Source organism: Anabrus simplex, chromosome 1, assembly GCF_040414725.1.
Source record: "Anabrus simplex isolate iqAnaSimp1 chromosome 1, ASM4041472v1, whole genome shotgun sequence".
NCBI classification, from domain to species: domain Eukaryota; kingdom Metazoa; phylum Arthropoda; class Insecta; order Orthoptera; family Tettigoniidae; genus Anabrus; species Anabrus simplex.
The window spans coordinates 1,339,422,802-1,339,439,423 of NC_090265.1; the positions used below are offsets into that span (position 1 = coordinate 1,339,422,802).

General features: G+C 40.4%; 2 protein-coding genes across 4 annotated transcripts in view; one reads left to right on the forward strand and one right to left on the reverse strand.

Annotated features, from left to right (window-relative positions):
* LOC136858322 (RNA polymerase-associated protein LEO1) overlaps nucleotides 1-10,077 on the reverse strand; it is a 50,995-nt gene extending 40,918 nt beyond the window's left edge. For all 3 annotated transcript variants that reach the window (XM_067137773.2, XM_067137774.2, XM_067137772.2), the window contains exon 1: nucleotides 9,983-10,077. In XM_067137773.2, the coding sequence (XP_066993874.2) occupies nucleotides 9,983-10,003 (21 nt within the window). In that variant the 5' untranslated portion in view covers nucleotides 10,004-10,077. The remainder of the gene's footprint in view (nucleotides 1-9,982) is intronic.
* Nucleotides 1-16,622, forward strand: part of CenG1A (Centaurin-gamma-1A) — a 528,156-nt gene that overhangs the window by 372,544 nt on the left and 138,990 nt on the right. The window lies entirely within an intron of this gene.

The window sequence follows — 16,622 nt, forward strand, 5'->3', positions numbered from 1 at the left end:
TTATGCCTTTCAGCGTTCAGTCTGCAAGCGTCTGTGAATTTACTAAACGTCGCCACAATCCTTTATTATTATTATTATTATTATTATTATTATTATTATTATTATTATTACGGTTTTACGTCCCACTAACTACTTTTACGGTCTTCGGAGACGCCGGTGCCGGAATTTTGTCCCGCAGGGGTTCTTTTACATGACATTAAATCTACCGACACGAGATTGGCCACCGGATTGAATTGGGATCGAACCCGCCAACTCTAGTTCAGAAGCCCAGCGCTCTATCGCCTGAGCTACTTAGCCCGGCTTACCTTCGTTCTTGGAAGTTGGACCCTTTCCTCCTTTGGTTGGTATCAAGAGGAATCTGTTTTGAGTAGCCTAATCTGCTAAGAGTCCATGTTCCATTTCTTTCGTAGAGGCGGTGTCGAGTGTATGACGTCATGAATATAATGTTGAGCTTAAGTAGTCAACACCTTGCGAACCACGTTCGTTCCTCTACTTTCTATTTGTCACTCCGTTAGACGTCACCATAACACAGGATTGGACCATTCAAGACTGGTTACCTCCAGTGCAACGTGTTGGTGAGCATGACTACGAAGGCGAGTGAAGAGCAGAGTATTCGTTCTTTATGGGCGAGTCTATTTCAGTGGCTCGGCTGGTAGAAGCGGTGGCCTTCTGAGCATAAGTTTGCAGTTTCGATTCCGGCTCAGTCCTTGATATTTCAAGGTGTCATGCCTCGTGTCGGTAGGTTTACCGACATGTTTACCGACACGTAAAATAACTCCTTTTGGAGAACATTCTGGTCCTCGCGTTTCTGAAAACCCGTAAAAGTAATTCGTGGGGCATAAAACCAATAACTTTGTCCATAATAACGAAAGCTATAGATTTTAAGAGACATTGGGTGTCGAAATTTTACTTAACATGATGGAAAACAACGCAGAATTGTCACATGCCAGCAATCTCAAGCGAAATCGAACCAGCTATCTTGGCAACAGAAGGTCAACAATTAAAGGACTGCATCACTGAGGTTAGCTCCATTCATATTAATCCTATCTGCGTCTGCGCATCAGAAAATCGCTGCAGGTACAACAGTGGAAGACTAGTCTTGAGATCACATAGTTCAAGTATATTGGTTCATTTATTAGCTGCAATGGTGATATCCATCCCGATGTCCGAAGTAGACTTAACAGAACCTGGATGAAATGGCGACAAGTCACTGGAGTCCTTTGTAATCGGCGATTACCCGAAAGGATTAGCCTAAGACAAAATCATACAAGACTGTCGTTCGCCCTGTCCTCCTCAAAGGAACGGAGTGCTGGGCGGCAACATCAAAGCATGAACAGGTACTTCATGCGATTGAAATGCGGATGCTGTATAGGAGCCTTCGGTTGCCGCGATGGGATGAGACTGGGCGTGGCTCCGATCTTAGAGATGGCTGAGATGGTTGAGGCACGTTGTCCAAAGTGCCGTGGATTCAATCGCTAACACGTCTTTGAAATTGAACCCTGTCGAAAGAGGGCCACGTCGAAGACCCAGAAAGCTAGACGGGGTTATGAAAGACATGAGAAAAATCAGTGTCACACCTCAAAACGTATTTGACTGCAACAAATGGCGACGACATTGCAAATATGCGGACTCTGCGATTGTCTTCGAAAATTCTAAAAGTAGTTAGTGGGACGTAAACCCAGTAACATTGTTATTAATCTTATCGAGAAAAGTGTGCATAACTCAAGGAATAGAGAAGCTAGTATTCGATCTTTTCTTTCTTAATGCTTGTTATTCCGCACGGTAAATGACGACGGAGCTATTGAGGATTTTAGACACTTTAAAAAGAAGTTGATTCGTCTTGTACGATATTTAGGTACAGATATGAGCTACTATCTTTCGATTTCTCTTGGTTGTAAATATATTCTAAAGTATAAATTAGAGGAATGCATTGAGAGAGGTGTAGATGATGTGGCCTGGAAGTTGAGTTGAGGGGAAGTATGATGAACAGAGAGCATTGGAGTGGAGAGGGAGTAGCAGACCTACATCCTCAAACCTGCTGGGTGACTGTTGGTGTTAATTCCACTCGCTTGCTGTTACTGGCTTTCGGATTATTATTCGACTAACCACGACTTGCCAAAAGCCTGGATTAAATTCCAAACCTCTCCGCAGTGTTCATATGGAGTGAAGGCATATTATGCTGTTGATGGTGATTCGTCCGTCGGATGGAGACGTTAAGCCTTGAGCAGACCCCTTGATGCTATTCGACAGGAGTAGGCTATGCGCCGGCATTGGGTTTCACCCTCTCCCTTCCTACTATCGTATATCACGTCATTCATTTCATCTCATTAACTCCTCTGATGAGGTTGACGTCTGGAAGGGCTTCCGCTCATAAAAACCCGCCCCCGTAGGGAAACGGGACTAGGGTTGGACAAACATTCGACTAACCGCGACTGTTTTAGGATTCACGATTATTAAATTGCATTGAATTAGCCCGAATAACTATATTGACCAGAGATTTTATTGAGATAATTGCAGATAACCTGTTCAGAGAAACATTTACGCTATCTTTTCAAGCTGTTCCTGTCCCCTATACGCCTGTATTAATTAGATCCTTATTTCATGTTTGTCCAAGCTCGTATAATGTGTATTTCCGAATGAGAATACATGAGATTTAGACATCTATAAATGATGCTATCCGGACGCTTCGTCAAACCACAATCTGAAGTAAATTCTGTCCATAATGATGAATGTCGTCCCAGTTCATATACGAACCAGTTTAGTCATCTCAAACTCTCTTCTCCACTTTTGATACTTGATATCACAGCTAGATCACAGTTGGTGGTGTTGGTTATGTTGAAATATTGTGTAACAACCAGATTGATGACTTCGAGTGATACCCTGTGCGCAGTTAATTAGGGAAGATTAGCTTCCAGAGGAGTGCAGTGTCGTGACTGAAACATCTGATACAGTGTACTGTACATTTGTTTCTTGGAGTTGTATTAATGTATTGACCCATTATAATACTGTTCAGTAATAATAATAATAACAACAAAACTTCGAATGACTACCCCCTTGCACTTCTGTCCGTAGTCCTGCAATACCAGTAGCTTTTTTAATCTGTACAGGGGAGTGTCTCGCTACAAGCCAATCAAAGTGACGATCGTCCAATGTTACCTCCTTCCCACTCCTAGCCCTTTCCTATCCCATCGTCACCATAAAACTACGAAAATACACTTTGAAAATATACCCATTTCTTTTCTCGGTTTTTACCGAGGCTGTGACTTAAAAATATGTGATTTTATTGTGGCTGAGAGGAGAGTGGAGAGACTTTCATCTTGTTCGTGTCCCGTGAGGTCCGAGATAAGTCAGACTGAACTTGATAAGCTCGAGCGGAAGTGCTTTGTACCTTGTACTAAGACGCCGCGCATGCTGAAGAAGTGAGGTCACAGGCCAACTTTTACATGATATTGCCCAAATTGATCTCTTTGAGTGCCAATAGTTTTGCCGACTGATTATATCACAGACTGTTTGATTCGGTTTCAACCAGTTTTATAGAAGTGCGCACTTTCTCACTGCGTCATAACACACGTAATAGTTACAGTTTGTCTCGCCGTATCTGATAACCAACGTGTGTGGAGGGCATCAGATATGATCCCTTTACCAACCCCGTTCCGGCAATCTTGTGTATAAATTATATCATGCTAGAAATGTGGACTCTTTCCTGATCACAGGTTGTAAGACCAACTCCTGTGGAGAAGATACACTGATTTCTTGGAATTGCACCTCCGAGCATTCGTCGAGAAGTTGCTGCTGACTATTAGCAACTAAACACCTCCGAGCATTCGTCGAGAAATTGCTGCTGACTATTAGGATCTAAAAACCGTTGCTCAGCCTGAAAGCCTACAGATTACGAGCTGTCGTGTGGTCAGCACGACGAATCCTCTCGGCCGTTATTCTTGGCTTTCCAGACCGGGGCCGCTATATCACCGTCAGATAGCTCCTCAATTGCAATCACGTAGGCTGAGTGGACCTCGAACCAGCCCTTAGGTCCAGGTAAAAATCCCTGACCTGGCCGGAAATCGAACCTGAGGCCTCCGGGTAATAGGTAGACACGCTACCCCTACACCGCGGGGTCGGCCCTATTAGCATCTAATGGCTAACGAAAACGAAGCCCTAGAAAATCTAGAAAAGTTTCCTGCCCACTTCTAAGACCTTGGAAGGAGTTCAGGTAAAACAGGGTTTCTTCTGTGGAAATCATCAAATCATCCACGCTGGATGGAACCACACGAACATCTTCCGGCTAATTACAACGAGGCATAGAGCCTGTCGCTGTAAACCCGAAAGAAGATTGCAGTATTGTAGATTATGAAGAGAAACTCACTCAAAAAAAAAAAAAAGAGAGAAAGAGTTTCATTTAACTGGATAACTCTGTTTGGCTACAAGAATTTGCAAGAATAGGACAGCGTTGCGCAGAGTAAACCCTGTGCACCTTTCATCCTGAAAGAAATTGGTAGAGTTCCATTCTAATTGAAGCTGCCAAGGCCAGGAATCTGTCTACTATATATACTTTGAGCGTGTAACACAATGTTCTGAGAAAACCGCGATAATAACGCCTATGTGTGATACATCAAAAGAAAGATCCCATCTCAGGATTACTAAAAATATATTGATTTCATTAAGTTCTTTATTTGCGGAAAAGAGTCACTTATTCAAATAATACGATGCTCTGTGAAAGTTGTCTCTGCTGATTTCTCTATGTCAGCCCGATAGAGGGCTCCGTGAAAGTTGCATATGCAGATCTTTCTACGTAAGTCAGAACATATTTTTATTTTTAGAAGCTCCAGGAGACTGCGAAAAAACATTTGTTTATTCTTGTGTAGTATTCATGATTAGAAGCAGAGGTGAGATTGCAATCGCTGCTGCACTGACAGGAATTGCAACATTGTTATTACCAGATGGTAAGACAATTCACAAAACTTTTGGTTTGCCTGTCCCAGTAACGGAAAGTTCAGTTTCGTGTATTAAATGGAACACCTCAGAAGCAGACGTTTTGTGAAAATCTTCCATTATTATTATTATTATTATTATTATTATTATTATTATTATTGATGAAGCTTCGGTGATTCCTGCATTAGCAGTAAATTGCATTGATCTCCTACTAAAGGTCATTATGAGGTGTGAAAAAAAATGGGTGCTAAAATTGTTGAGTTGTGAGCACCGATATTTGAAGGATTTATCCAGAATGCTTAAATATGTCCAGCGGCATGGCTACTACAACTAGCAAATAGTGAAATTGACAGTGAAATGGGAAATAATGTAATAAAGGTTCCTAATGACTTCATGAGTAACGATTCATTGGCAAATCACGATTTTGGCAATTGTATAGACTTCAATTCTTCAGCTTACTATAACAAAGCAATTGTAAGTCGCTTCGACCATGACTGTAACACCATAAATGAAGATGCTCTTCACCTATTCCCAGGAAGTTTTGAGGAATACAGCAGTGTCCATGCTCTATTGTCAGATGATGATGACGACAAAGATTTCGTAAGCAGCACTCCATTATGCCATCTGGAATGCTTCCACGTATATTAAAGTTGAAAGTTGGTGCAACTCTAATGCTTATAAGAAATATGCAAATGGCTTTTGTTTAATAATGGAGTGCGTATGATAGAGAAATGTGTGACAAAATTATAAAATTAGAAGTCATTACAGATGCTTCCAAGAATCAGGTAATTCATCTACCTAGAATTGATTTGGTGTATACTTAAGGTAACCTCCCTCTCCCGTTACGTCTAGCTTTTGCAAGGACCATTAACAAGGCATATGGTCAAACTTTTGGCAAAGTAGGTATTTACTCGTACTTATTTCTGTGCATTTTCAGCCATAGTAAAAGCTGTGAGGGATGTCAAAATTAAAGTTATAACTACACGATACCAGGGTCGTTTCCACGGAAACTGAAGGGTATTTCACAAAAAACATAGTTTTCAATGACATACTAAAATCACTGTTGATAAACTTAACCATAATAGGTACAGTATTTGATTTGATCCTGTTTATACTAAAAATCAGTCAGTGAATAGGACAGTCAGATGCAATTATTTACAGTGAACTATAGCCTACATCGTTAAATCGATTAAAACATGACTGTTGCAGGCATGCATTAGATGATTATGAGAGGGCAGTTACCAAGGTTCACAAATTCCACAGTATAGTCACAACGGAAGTGTACGTTTTAAAGGCAAATAAATGGTCTTCCGTAATTTAGCATATTTTCCGTTACTTTTCTCACGCTTCCTTTATTACCACTTTAATTTTTAGTCTTTGTTCGCAGCTATTGCTGCGTCAGGCCACTAATATATCGTACCGTAAATAGATCAAGCTCCGCAAGATAAATTAAAATTGGTCTGTATTTAGTTGAAGGGGTTAATCTGTAAGGTTATCGACCCTGAGGCCGTAATACTCGAAGGATTTAAGCTAAATCAGGTGAACTACTGTCCATAATTAAAGGTGTTTTTCAGCTCGTCAGTGCGTAAAGACGGCAGCTCAGTTGTCTGGGGTAAGCTGCGTTGTCCGTGTCTATCGCTTGAAAATCTAACTTAGAAAGAGTTGGAAATATACTTACTCTATAACTTATTGTTGGAGTGGATGTAGAACTACTGCCCGAGTGCACAAACCTCAATAAACAGAACACGGAAAACTTAATAATTTACCAGAGTAAAATCCCATTTTTGTTGCACCAAACTCGGTTTCGAGTTTATCGACGTTTTCTATGGTATAATATTCACCGCTCGTGAGGGAGCGATTTTCCAAGAAAGCCGTAGTAAAGAATTAAAAATGGATATTAACAGTTACATGTTATATCAATCAATCAATCAATCATTGATCTGTATTTAGGGCTGTCGCCCAGGTGGCAGATATTCTATCAGTTGTTTACCTAGTCTTTTCTTAAATGATTTCAAAGAACTCGGAAATTGATCAAACATTTCCCTCGATAAGTTTTTCCAATCCCTAATTCCTCTTCCAATAGGGCCTACATCAATATTTGCCCCCAGTTTGTCTTCTTGAATTCCATCATTATGTTATAATCTTAACTACCTATACAAGTTCCACCTAAGCTTATTCGTCTGTCGTTCAAAGCCACCTCTTCACTGACAGCTGGCAACATATCGCGTAATCTAGTAGCTCGTCTCCTTACTCCGAAGTCCTCCCAGCCAATGTTTTCGTAACAACTTTTTCTTTTGTCGTAAATAACTCAGAACAAACCGTGCTGCTTTCCCTTGGATCTTTTCGTGTTCTCAAATCAAATAATCCTGGTATGGGACCCATACACTGGAACTCTAAATTGTGCAGTATTTTAGTGGCTTATACACCCTTTTCTTTACATCCGTACTACAACCTCTAAATACTCTCATAACTGCATGAAGAGACATGTAACCTTTACTTAACATCTCGTTAATGCGATTACCCCAACGAAGATCTTTCCTTATAGCCTATTAACACCTAGGTACTTGCAATGATCCCCATAGGGTGCTTTCACCCCAGCATCACAGTAAGACTTACATCCTGACTTTTCATCCCAGTTACCATCATACTGTTACGTGCTTATGCGGCGGCCAGCCCTCTGGGAGCCCCCTTCGATATTTCCGGGAAGGAAAGGATGAGTCAGCCTGTAAGCTCCCAGCCGGCCTTAAGGCTTGTGAAGAGTTCTCCTTGTATTGTGCTCTTTGTCTGGCGTATCCGTGGGCTTCCTTCAAGGAAACTAGAATGTTCGTATTCCGGCCGCACCGTGAAGGTTCTAGTACTTCATCACCAGATAAAAGCAGGCTCGCTGTGAACGAGAATAGTGTTGTTGGAGTGTTGCGTATTTGAGAGTGTCGTTATGGTGGACTTTTGGAGTTGTTGGAATTTTGAGTGTTGGAGAATTGTTGGTTAGTAGTTATTTTTGAGTTGTGCTATGTTATTGTCTTGCCGAGTGATATGTGTTCAATGTGTCAAGTGAGTTGACTATGCGAGTTATCTGTCTTATCTGGAGTTGAGTCAGCTATATACCAGTCGTGTGTTGTGATAGTCAACAGACTTATGTTCAAACCTGCGTGCATGTAGCCCCTATGTAATGTGACGGTGGTGCGTGCCAAGTGAAATATGAGAGCTGTCAATCAAGACTACGGAGGGATCGCCCGTTCCAGGTACATACCAACAAGCTGCGACCTGCTGCGAGGAGAAGGTACTTTTGTGAATTGCGTAAATAGCCTATAATTAGTTAAATGTTGTAATTCATTTCCACGTATAATTTTTCTTAACATTGGGCCTGTAAACCTGTTTTAAGTCTACTTCGTTTGTGCGTTGGTCTGTCGGTTGGTCGGTCGGTCGGTCCGTCCCCTGTTCCATTATAAACTGTCATTGGGTGTCATTGAAAAGACTTACTAGGGAAATGAGATGGTTTCTTGGTGTCTTCCATACTTAACCAGGTGATGCTATTACTTACCAGTCTGGCAAGCTCATTGAAACATATACTGTACATTGGCTTTACGCCCCATGAATTACTTTTTCACGGTTTTTGGAGACCATAGGTGCCGGAATTTTGTTACGCAGGAATTCTTTTATGTGCCTGTAAAACTGTCGACTCGAGGCTGGCGTATTTGAGTTAACGTCAAATACCACCGGACTGAGTGTGGATCGAACCCGCTAACTTGGGGTCAGAAGACTAACGATCTCTCAACCTTCTTAACTACTAAGCCTGCTGAAACGTATACACCAGGTGACCCTACAAAATATAGTTCTTTCGCACTATTCATGGGGAAGCATAGCTCATATTTCAGTCACGTTCATACTGTTAAAGTCAAAGATCGGACTGCAGGTCGATGAAAGTAACAAACTTGTTTTAGCCCAAACTAAAAATACTAGGCCTATGTCTAATCGAAAATGGATCTGAGTTTTAGGTCTATCAATATGATTTTGAATCGAACTTGTTGAAATTCACCTCATGTGTGGACCAAGGATGCTATCGTTATACCGAAACCACAAAGGAGTTGGAATGTTGTGTTAGTAGTTACCTGCCTTCTGAAATATTTAATTGTATTAGTAACGGCATTATTATTATTATTATTATTATTATTATTATTATTATTATTATTATTATTATTATTATTTATTCACAATAATCCATTAGAACGAAGTGAATATACAGACGAAATTATCACGTTAGAATGTAACTTTTCTATACGGTAGGGAAATAGAGATGGTTTCTGGTACAAACAGATGGAAAGAGTTGCAGGTGGGTATTCATAATGAATAGACAGAGGCTTACAAATTGGATGATGCCACGCATATGGACCTATTTCGGTGGTAGGCTCACGACGAATTGATTTTTAGAGCAGCAAAGCATACCAAAGTTGGCTATATTCTGTAATATGTATTTTGGGCTTTGGCCTTCCAGTTAAGGTGGTGAGTATATTTCCTTCTTTAAAGCGGTGAGATCTGTCCATATTACTGCTTATGTGAAACTCACGTTATGTGAGGTGGATAGGAAAACATAGTAAGATGGATTATTATCAAACTCGTCCACCCCTCCTCTCTCTCTCTCTCTCTCTCACACACACACACACATGTTCACAGCTCTTAATTTTTAATTTATTTTCAGAATCCTAGGCTTCCTTTGAATAATTTCTGCAGCACCATTGTATTGTTCGTTATCATATTTAACACAATCTTTGTGGATATTATTTTCAACGCTTGGTGTTAGACTACCTTAAATATATTTCTAAACATTTCAAAATGAAAGGAAAATGCTTTAAGTCACTTATAACCGACAGTACACACACATACCATTACAGAAAGATATTTTCAATTTTTCAGTGTGTACTTTGATATTAGTTAGAGTTTGAAATATGACACGAACGATATTTGCCATGATTGGAGGATGTGGAGCACAGTAAAAATATTTCCTGGTGCTGCCTGGTACGTTTCAAAGGAATGTTCTCGTGCTGATTGTACTCACCAGGAGGTGTTGAACCTTCATTGCTGTTTTGACGCTGTTTCAAGTCCACAGCTTACTGCCGGTTTGGACGCCGGCCTGCTTCTTATAAGCCTAGTACATGGTCCGTCACGTGATGGGTCTCTTTCATCTCGTAAGATATGCAGCTCTTTTCCTCTCTTTCACGTGATGCTCTGACTTACAAGGTTTCGATGTTGTTGTTGAATGTGACATTGTTTTAATTTGAAAAAAAAGGGTCATATTTTGGATATTAAGTAGAACACTGCTTAGAAATTCACTTGTTCTCGAAATACATGGAATAAAATCTCTGTGAAGTTAAGTTATCCGTGTAAAAATAGTTGTTAAGCTACTGCTACATTTTTCGACGGAAGAGAAAAAAAGTGCTAATCTGTTCGATTGTTTTGGTACAATTTTTCATTTTTGTCTATGTGATAGTTCAGTATTTTGCTGTAAGTTGCCTACTGTTTCGTTAGCACAAACAATATCAGTTAGGCCACTGATTCTTAGTCGATCAATCATTATCACTGTTGTCATTCTCTTGTTACTGTACTTCGTGTACAGTCGGAAATGCACAGACGCTTATGTAAACAAGGGAGAGAACTGTTGAGTTCTTCCTTCGTACAGCCACGTCGCTCAAGATCTTTGCACGGTTTTCTTCAAGAAAAGAAGATAAGAGTGAATTTAATAGATGAATTGGATTAACGTTACTCTTTCCATGGCGAATGTACTGTATATATGTTAGTAGTTTTTAACGTCGCGCTAACTCATTTTGAATTTCGGCGATAGTAGGACAGGGACGGATTGGGACTGGAAAGGAAGCAGAAGTGTGAAAATAGAAAATAATGGAAAACCGTCTTGAGGGCTGCCGATGGTGAGGTTTGACCCCCCATCTCCCGAATACTAGCTCGCAGCTATGCAGCTCATGCCACGCATCCAACTCGCTCGGTAAACATACAATAGTGAGTATATTCCTCTACATTAGGTTGATGACAATAAAGGCATCCGACCGTAAAACTGAGCTTAATCTAAAAATAATACCGACCCCAGGTAGTTGGGAAAAGGCCAGGTAGTAGTAGTAGTAAAGTGTCAAATTCACCGTATCTTTTATGAAATAGTCTGTTGAGGGCGCCGTTCCTTTTAGGGGCTATAGGCGTCCTTCGTGCCAGTAAATATTGCCTGACAATTACAATACTGTAGAGGCGGAACGAAAGTCGCTTCTTCTAAACTGGTATTTGGATGGGAAAGAATCCTATGGCTTAGAAATAAGATATCATCGTAGGAATATACGAAGAACATACTGAAGATAGTCACTGTTTCCTACTGGGTCAGCCCATTAGTTCCGTCTGCGCTGGGGAAGTCAGTGTGCAATAGGGCCTCCAGCTGTTCACACGAGACCTGCTGACCTTGTGTGTTTGTTAATTTCTGCTCTTCGCTAATCTATCTAATCAGCCAGACTTTTCCTTTAGTTATCGTAAACCACGCCAGCCAACATCTTACTGCTTAGAACTCCAACAGTGATAAATTATATAGTGTAATTCTCTGTAAACAGTTCTGACTCACTACAACGTGATCTGTTGTTGACCATATACAGCGCTATTTTCATGTGCATAACATAAAATAGAGTAATAAAAATTCAATATCCATTCCGTCGTTTATACTTCTTACTGGCACTTTGAGTAAATTGCACTCGTTTAAGGCTAGCAGAAATATGATTCAATTAGTTAACGCTATATCACGCGAGAGTTTACGTGACATGTACACTATATACAGCACTGTATGGTTCTACTGTTGCTGATTAGCAAATCAATGCATTTTATACCCCTCACAAGACTGGCTTGCCGTATTTTGCTGCTTTTTTCTGTAACATCGTTACGGCCTGATTGGACCACGTTTGTTTAGGTTCCCAACCGTGTCCTTGCCCACATGCCCTTCAATCTCTTAATGTGAGGTGTTTTTCTTTTTCCTGTCCTCTTACTAGGAAAGTCGTTTCATTGATTTGGCCTCTTCTTCAGCTACCCTTCAATCCTGGATTTTTCGTCTAGGACATCTTATTCAATTATCCCGCTTGGCCTCTAATCGTCAGCCACTGCTTGGTTCCGTCTAGGTTTGGCTCCGAGATTCCCAACTTGTGTTACGATCTGTTTCGTCAGCTTGCTCTCAGACACGGAATACATGACCGAAGAAAGTCAGCCTTCTTCTCCTGATGACGTCTTCTGTCTTACTGAGCTTCCATGTTCCTTCCTTTTTAATGGGTTCTAAGATCTTTCTCCCTATCCTTCGTTCTAGTTTCTCCAGTTCTCGTTTTGAGGCTTTATTTCTCAAGCTCAGTGTTTCTGACTCGTATAAAACTTCTGGTCTTGCAACTGTCTGGTAGTGTCGGATCTTAACTCCCCATGATAGTGCTCTCTTATTGTATGTCTCAAGAATCTTCTTGTAAGCTGACATTTTTAAATTAATCTCGCCTCCACCACCTTGTTTCTTATTATTCCTCATATCTAGCCGCTTTCCTAAATATTTGAAAGTTTCTATATTTTGAACGTCGCCATATATTGAGATTTTTCAGTGAGACTTTTGCCTGCCTGATGATAAAGTTTCTCAATCTGTTGCTCAGCTGCTTCAACGGACGCTGCTAGGATAGCAAGATAGCAAGCCAGGCAGTGTTTATGAAGTCTAATTTAAAACCCCTGTAACTTAGTATAATTTGGATTTCCTTTCCTTCGAGGGATTTTTTCCATTCTCTGATAACCTTCTGTAAGGCGCTATTAAAAAGGATAGATGATAATCCACCTCCTTGCTGGACTCCAGTTTTGATGTCAAAAGGTTCTGACATTTCACATAGTGCTAGTCAGGGTATGATTGGTGATGTTTCTAGTCTTATTGTCTAGCCCAAACTCCTCCAGGACGTTTACTAATGCCTTCCTGTCGATCGAATCATAGGGAGACGTTCAATAAATTTCCAGTTTCTTTGAAATCATTTAGGAAAAGGCTAGGAAAGCAACAGATAGGGAATCTGCCACCTGGGCGACTGCCCTAAATGCAGATCAGTATTGATTGATTGATTGATTGATTGATTGATTGATTGATTGATTGATTGGCCTTGAAGTCTATGCAAATTATCATTAGGTCTTTTTCCTTAGGTTGGCAAGTGCAATTTTAGTTTTTAGCTTAAGGATCTGTTCAGTGCATGATCGTACCTTCATGAATGCTTCCTTATATTTCCCAAGCTTGTCTTTCTTAATCCGTTTACCCTCCAGAGTTGGTTTTCCCTCGGACTCAGCGAAATAAGCGTAACAATGAGTCAAGGTCAAGCGATTCATTGTCAGACGAACAGTGAAATAATGTAAGCAAATATTTATTAATATTGTAAATAATGTAAGCAATAATGTAAACATTTTTTAATACTGTAAATAGAAAAATAAAAAAACAAATCCCTCAGAACGAGACGAACATAAGTTCAAAAATGATTTTTGGATTTTTATAGTAATGCATGTAGAATTCTGTTTTGAATCGAGCCATAACGGCTTAGGGGCCTAAGTCTACAAAAACTTGTCTTTTTATAATTAGCTAGGGTTATAACAGCGCAAGTTCTAATGTACGTAGGACCCAGACAAACGTAAGTCCACTTAATACATAATTGCTCTGAAGCAATTCTTAATACCTGTAAAACGCATGTCCACTGCTGCACTGGTGTAGCCAAGGAGGTGGGGGAGGCAAATGTTTTCTGAAACTAGAGCGAGGATCACTCGTTGTTTTACGTATGGTAAGAACAACTTAAAACCGTACGCTGATATGTTAAATTAACGTAGCGGCAAAGAATCTAGGTACTACCGGGCGAGTTGGCCGTGCAGTTTGCGGCGCGCGGCTGTGAGCTTACATCCGGGAGTTAATGGGTTCGAATCCCACTTTCGGCAGCCCTGAAGATGTTTTGTCCGTGGTTTCCCATTTTGTTTTGTTTTGTTTCATTTATCTGCATATGTCCATTGACGATTACTACACGAATGTTTCTTATCAGATTAGTGGATACAACGGCGTTATGTTGATTGTAAAATTACAGCAGGGTTTCAGAATAAGTTTCATGTATTTATTATATAGTATTTTTCAGGGATTACAATGTTTTGTAAGTTCATTCTTATATTAACGCTTCAGGGAGATACGGTGCATTCCCTTGAATGATACCGATCGTAGAAACATTCGAAACATAGAATTTTCGCATACAACAAGCATCGCGCAAAGACAGGTTTGCCACAATTACATTTCTGGGTGGGAATGTCACTCGGGGAAAAATGTCGTTAACATTACTGAAGATTTCACATGTTGGCAATAAGTTTGCGAAAAACCAAGCATAACGGATTATTTTTCCGAAAACTGGCGCTTGCAATTGATGAACCAGTGCTTGGATTTTTATTGCATCCCGTCTAGTCGGAATATGCCTTTGCTGTGTAATGAGTGTAGAACAATTGTTGATGTTTTAAAATTCATTTAGAAGACAGTACATTAATAGACGCAAACGGACAACGATATTTCAAAATACATTGAACAAAACTATTCGTGTAGTGATCGTCAATGGACAAAAGTAATTAAATGAAAAAACCCGCAACAGTTCATTGGGATTTGAACATGGGGCACAAAAACATGAGGTCGCGGCGAAAGCCACTGCGCCATTGGTTATGTCTCAAAACTCACGAGTTTCAAAACTCATGGGCTAAAATTTGTTACAAATTGTATCAAAACTCACGAATACAAACTGGTTGCTAAAGTAAACATTCTAATGAGTCTCAAAATTCTCGACTCCGGACAGCTGGTGCTTGCGATGACCGCAGGAGGGATGAGGTGCGCGGTGACTCATGCTTCCCGTACGACAGGCAGGGTATACTGTGGAAGTTATTGTGCCATCCAGACCCACAGGGGAAGAATAATGGCTGGTGAATTAAAGAGACCGATGTGTATTATTATTATTATTATTATTATTATTATTATTATTATTATTATCAAAATATTTTGCTGTTGTCTTAAAGCTGATTTTTTTTTTTTTTTTACCTTTCACCGGGAGGTCTGGTGCAGGTCTTTACAGTTGACGCCGTACGCTGGAGGTTAAGACCGGGTGCCTTTCCGGACTCAGTGTATTCTTTGTTGGTAAAAATTCCAACTCGAGATTCTCGAATTTTGGATAGAACATCAGTCGCTCGTGTGAAAAGTCAGAAGCTAAGCACTGCGCTAATCACATCCTCATCCCCCCCCCCACCCTTCCCTCTACCAACGATCGACAGTGAAGATGTATTTTAACATGGGCAATTGGTGTTTATTTTAATAATTAACACTGTAGTGACGCGTTGCCTTTGTGCTCCGTTGAAACTGTTCGTTTGGTTCGAGCATGAAATTCGTAGTACAGTATCACCGTCTGTTGTTACAATTATCGTGGATTAAATAATATGAATCCCTACATTAATGAATTTCGGGAAGAACCCAAGGACAGAACCGTACGACAGGAAGGATCAGAACCCGAAGCCCATTTAGCCGTATTTCCAGAATTTTGGATGCAGATCCATGTTACTTTATGCATGCTTATCTTTTTCGTGAATCTTATAGACATTCTGAAACTCTGTATCACGGAGTGTTTGAAAGTATATCTTCATCGATTTTCTTTCTTTGCGATTAGTGTCCGTGTGGAAATCTGTTCCCTGTTTATCACTTATCTATGCCGGCGTGCATTCAGGGTAGATGAGAACGCGAACTTGTCAGACTGTGCATTATCGTTAGAAGTAAAAAAGTCGCGGAAATGACAATTTGTCTTTTGTGGCAGTGACAGTTTAATTTTGCGGAGCTGAATGTGCGTTGGCCTAACGTTCTTGCGCATTTGCTCTCCAACCCGCACTCAAGGTATCCGCGGGATTCCACTTAGCCAGACTTCAACACCAGGTAGTTATTTTTGCAGAAGCCGTAAAGTTTACTTCGTAGCATTTTTCGTATCTGTGTGATTTTCTGTATACCAATCCAGCTTTATAATGAAAGAAGTTCTGATTGGTGTTAACATGTATTGTCACCTTTATCTAATTGTAAGTACATAGTAGCGGCGATTGGGAATTAGAAGTAAGGGAGGAAGGGGGGGGGGGGGGCAGAAAAATGTGTAGACAACAGAAGTCCCGGGATTCTGCAAGATATAGTGAGGGGATGGGTGGGGGGGGGGGGGTAGTCAACAAAACTGAAAAAGAAAAGAAAACGAAAGATGCTCTCTGAGCGAATTTCGACAGAGAAGTAAGGGTTGACAGTTTACCAACTTAACTGCGGCGATAATAGGTTTTTGAGATTTTGATTCAATACTATAGAATAAAACTTTCATCAAAAGAACAAATGCGTTACAATTAATTAGAAGTACGGCATTATTATACAATAAAAAGCCATTTAGTATTTCACTGCACAGTAAGAAAGTAACGCTAGACAGACTCATTGAGTGAGTGAGACTGTCAGACTAATAAATGCACGCGGCATGACTTCGGCAAAAATATACCCCTGCTTCCCTTCCTCACAGCATATGCTAAAAGTGCGATTACTGTCTGCTGACACAAACCTGCGCGAAGTCCAGATCTTGGAGGAGAAAGTGTGGGAAGGAAGGTCGTGGAGGGGTAACTACTGCTGAGCTATTTGG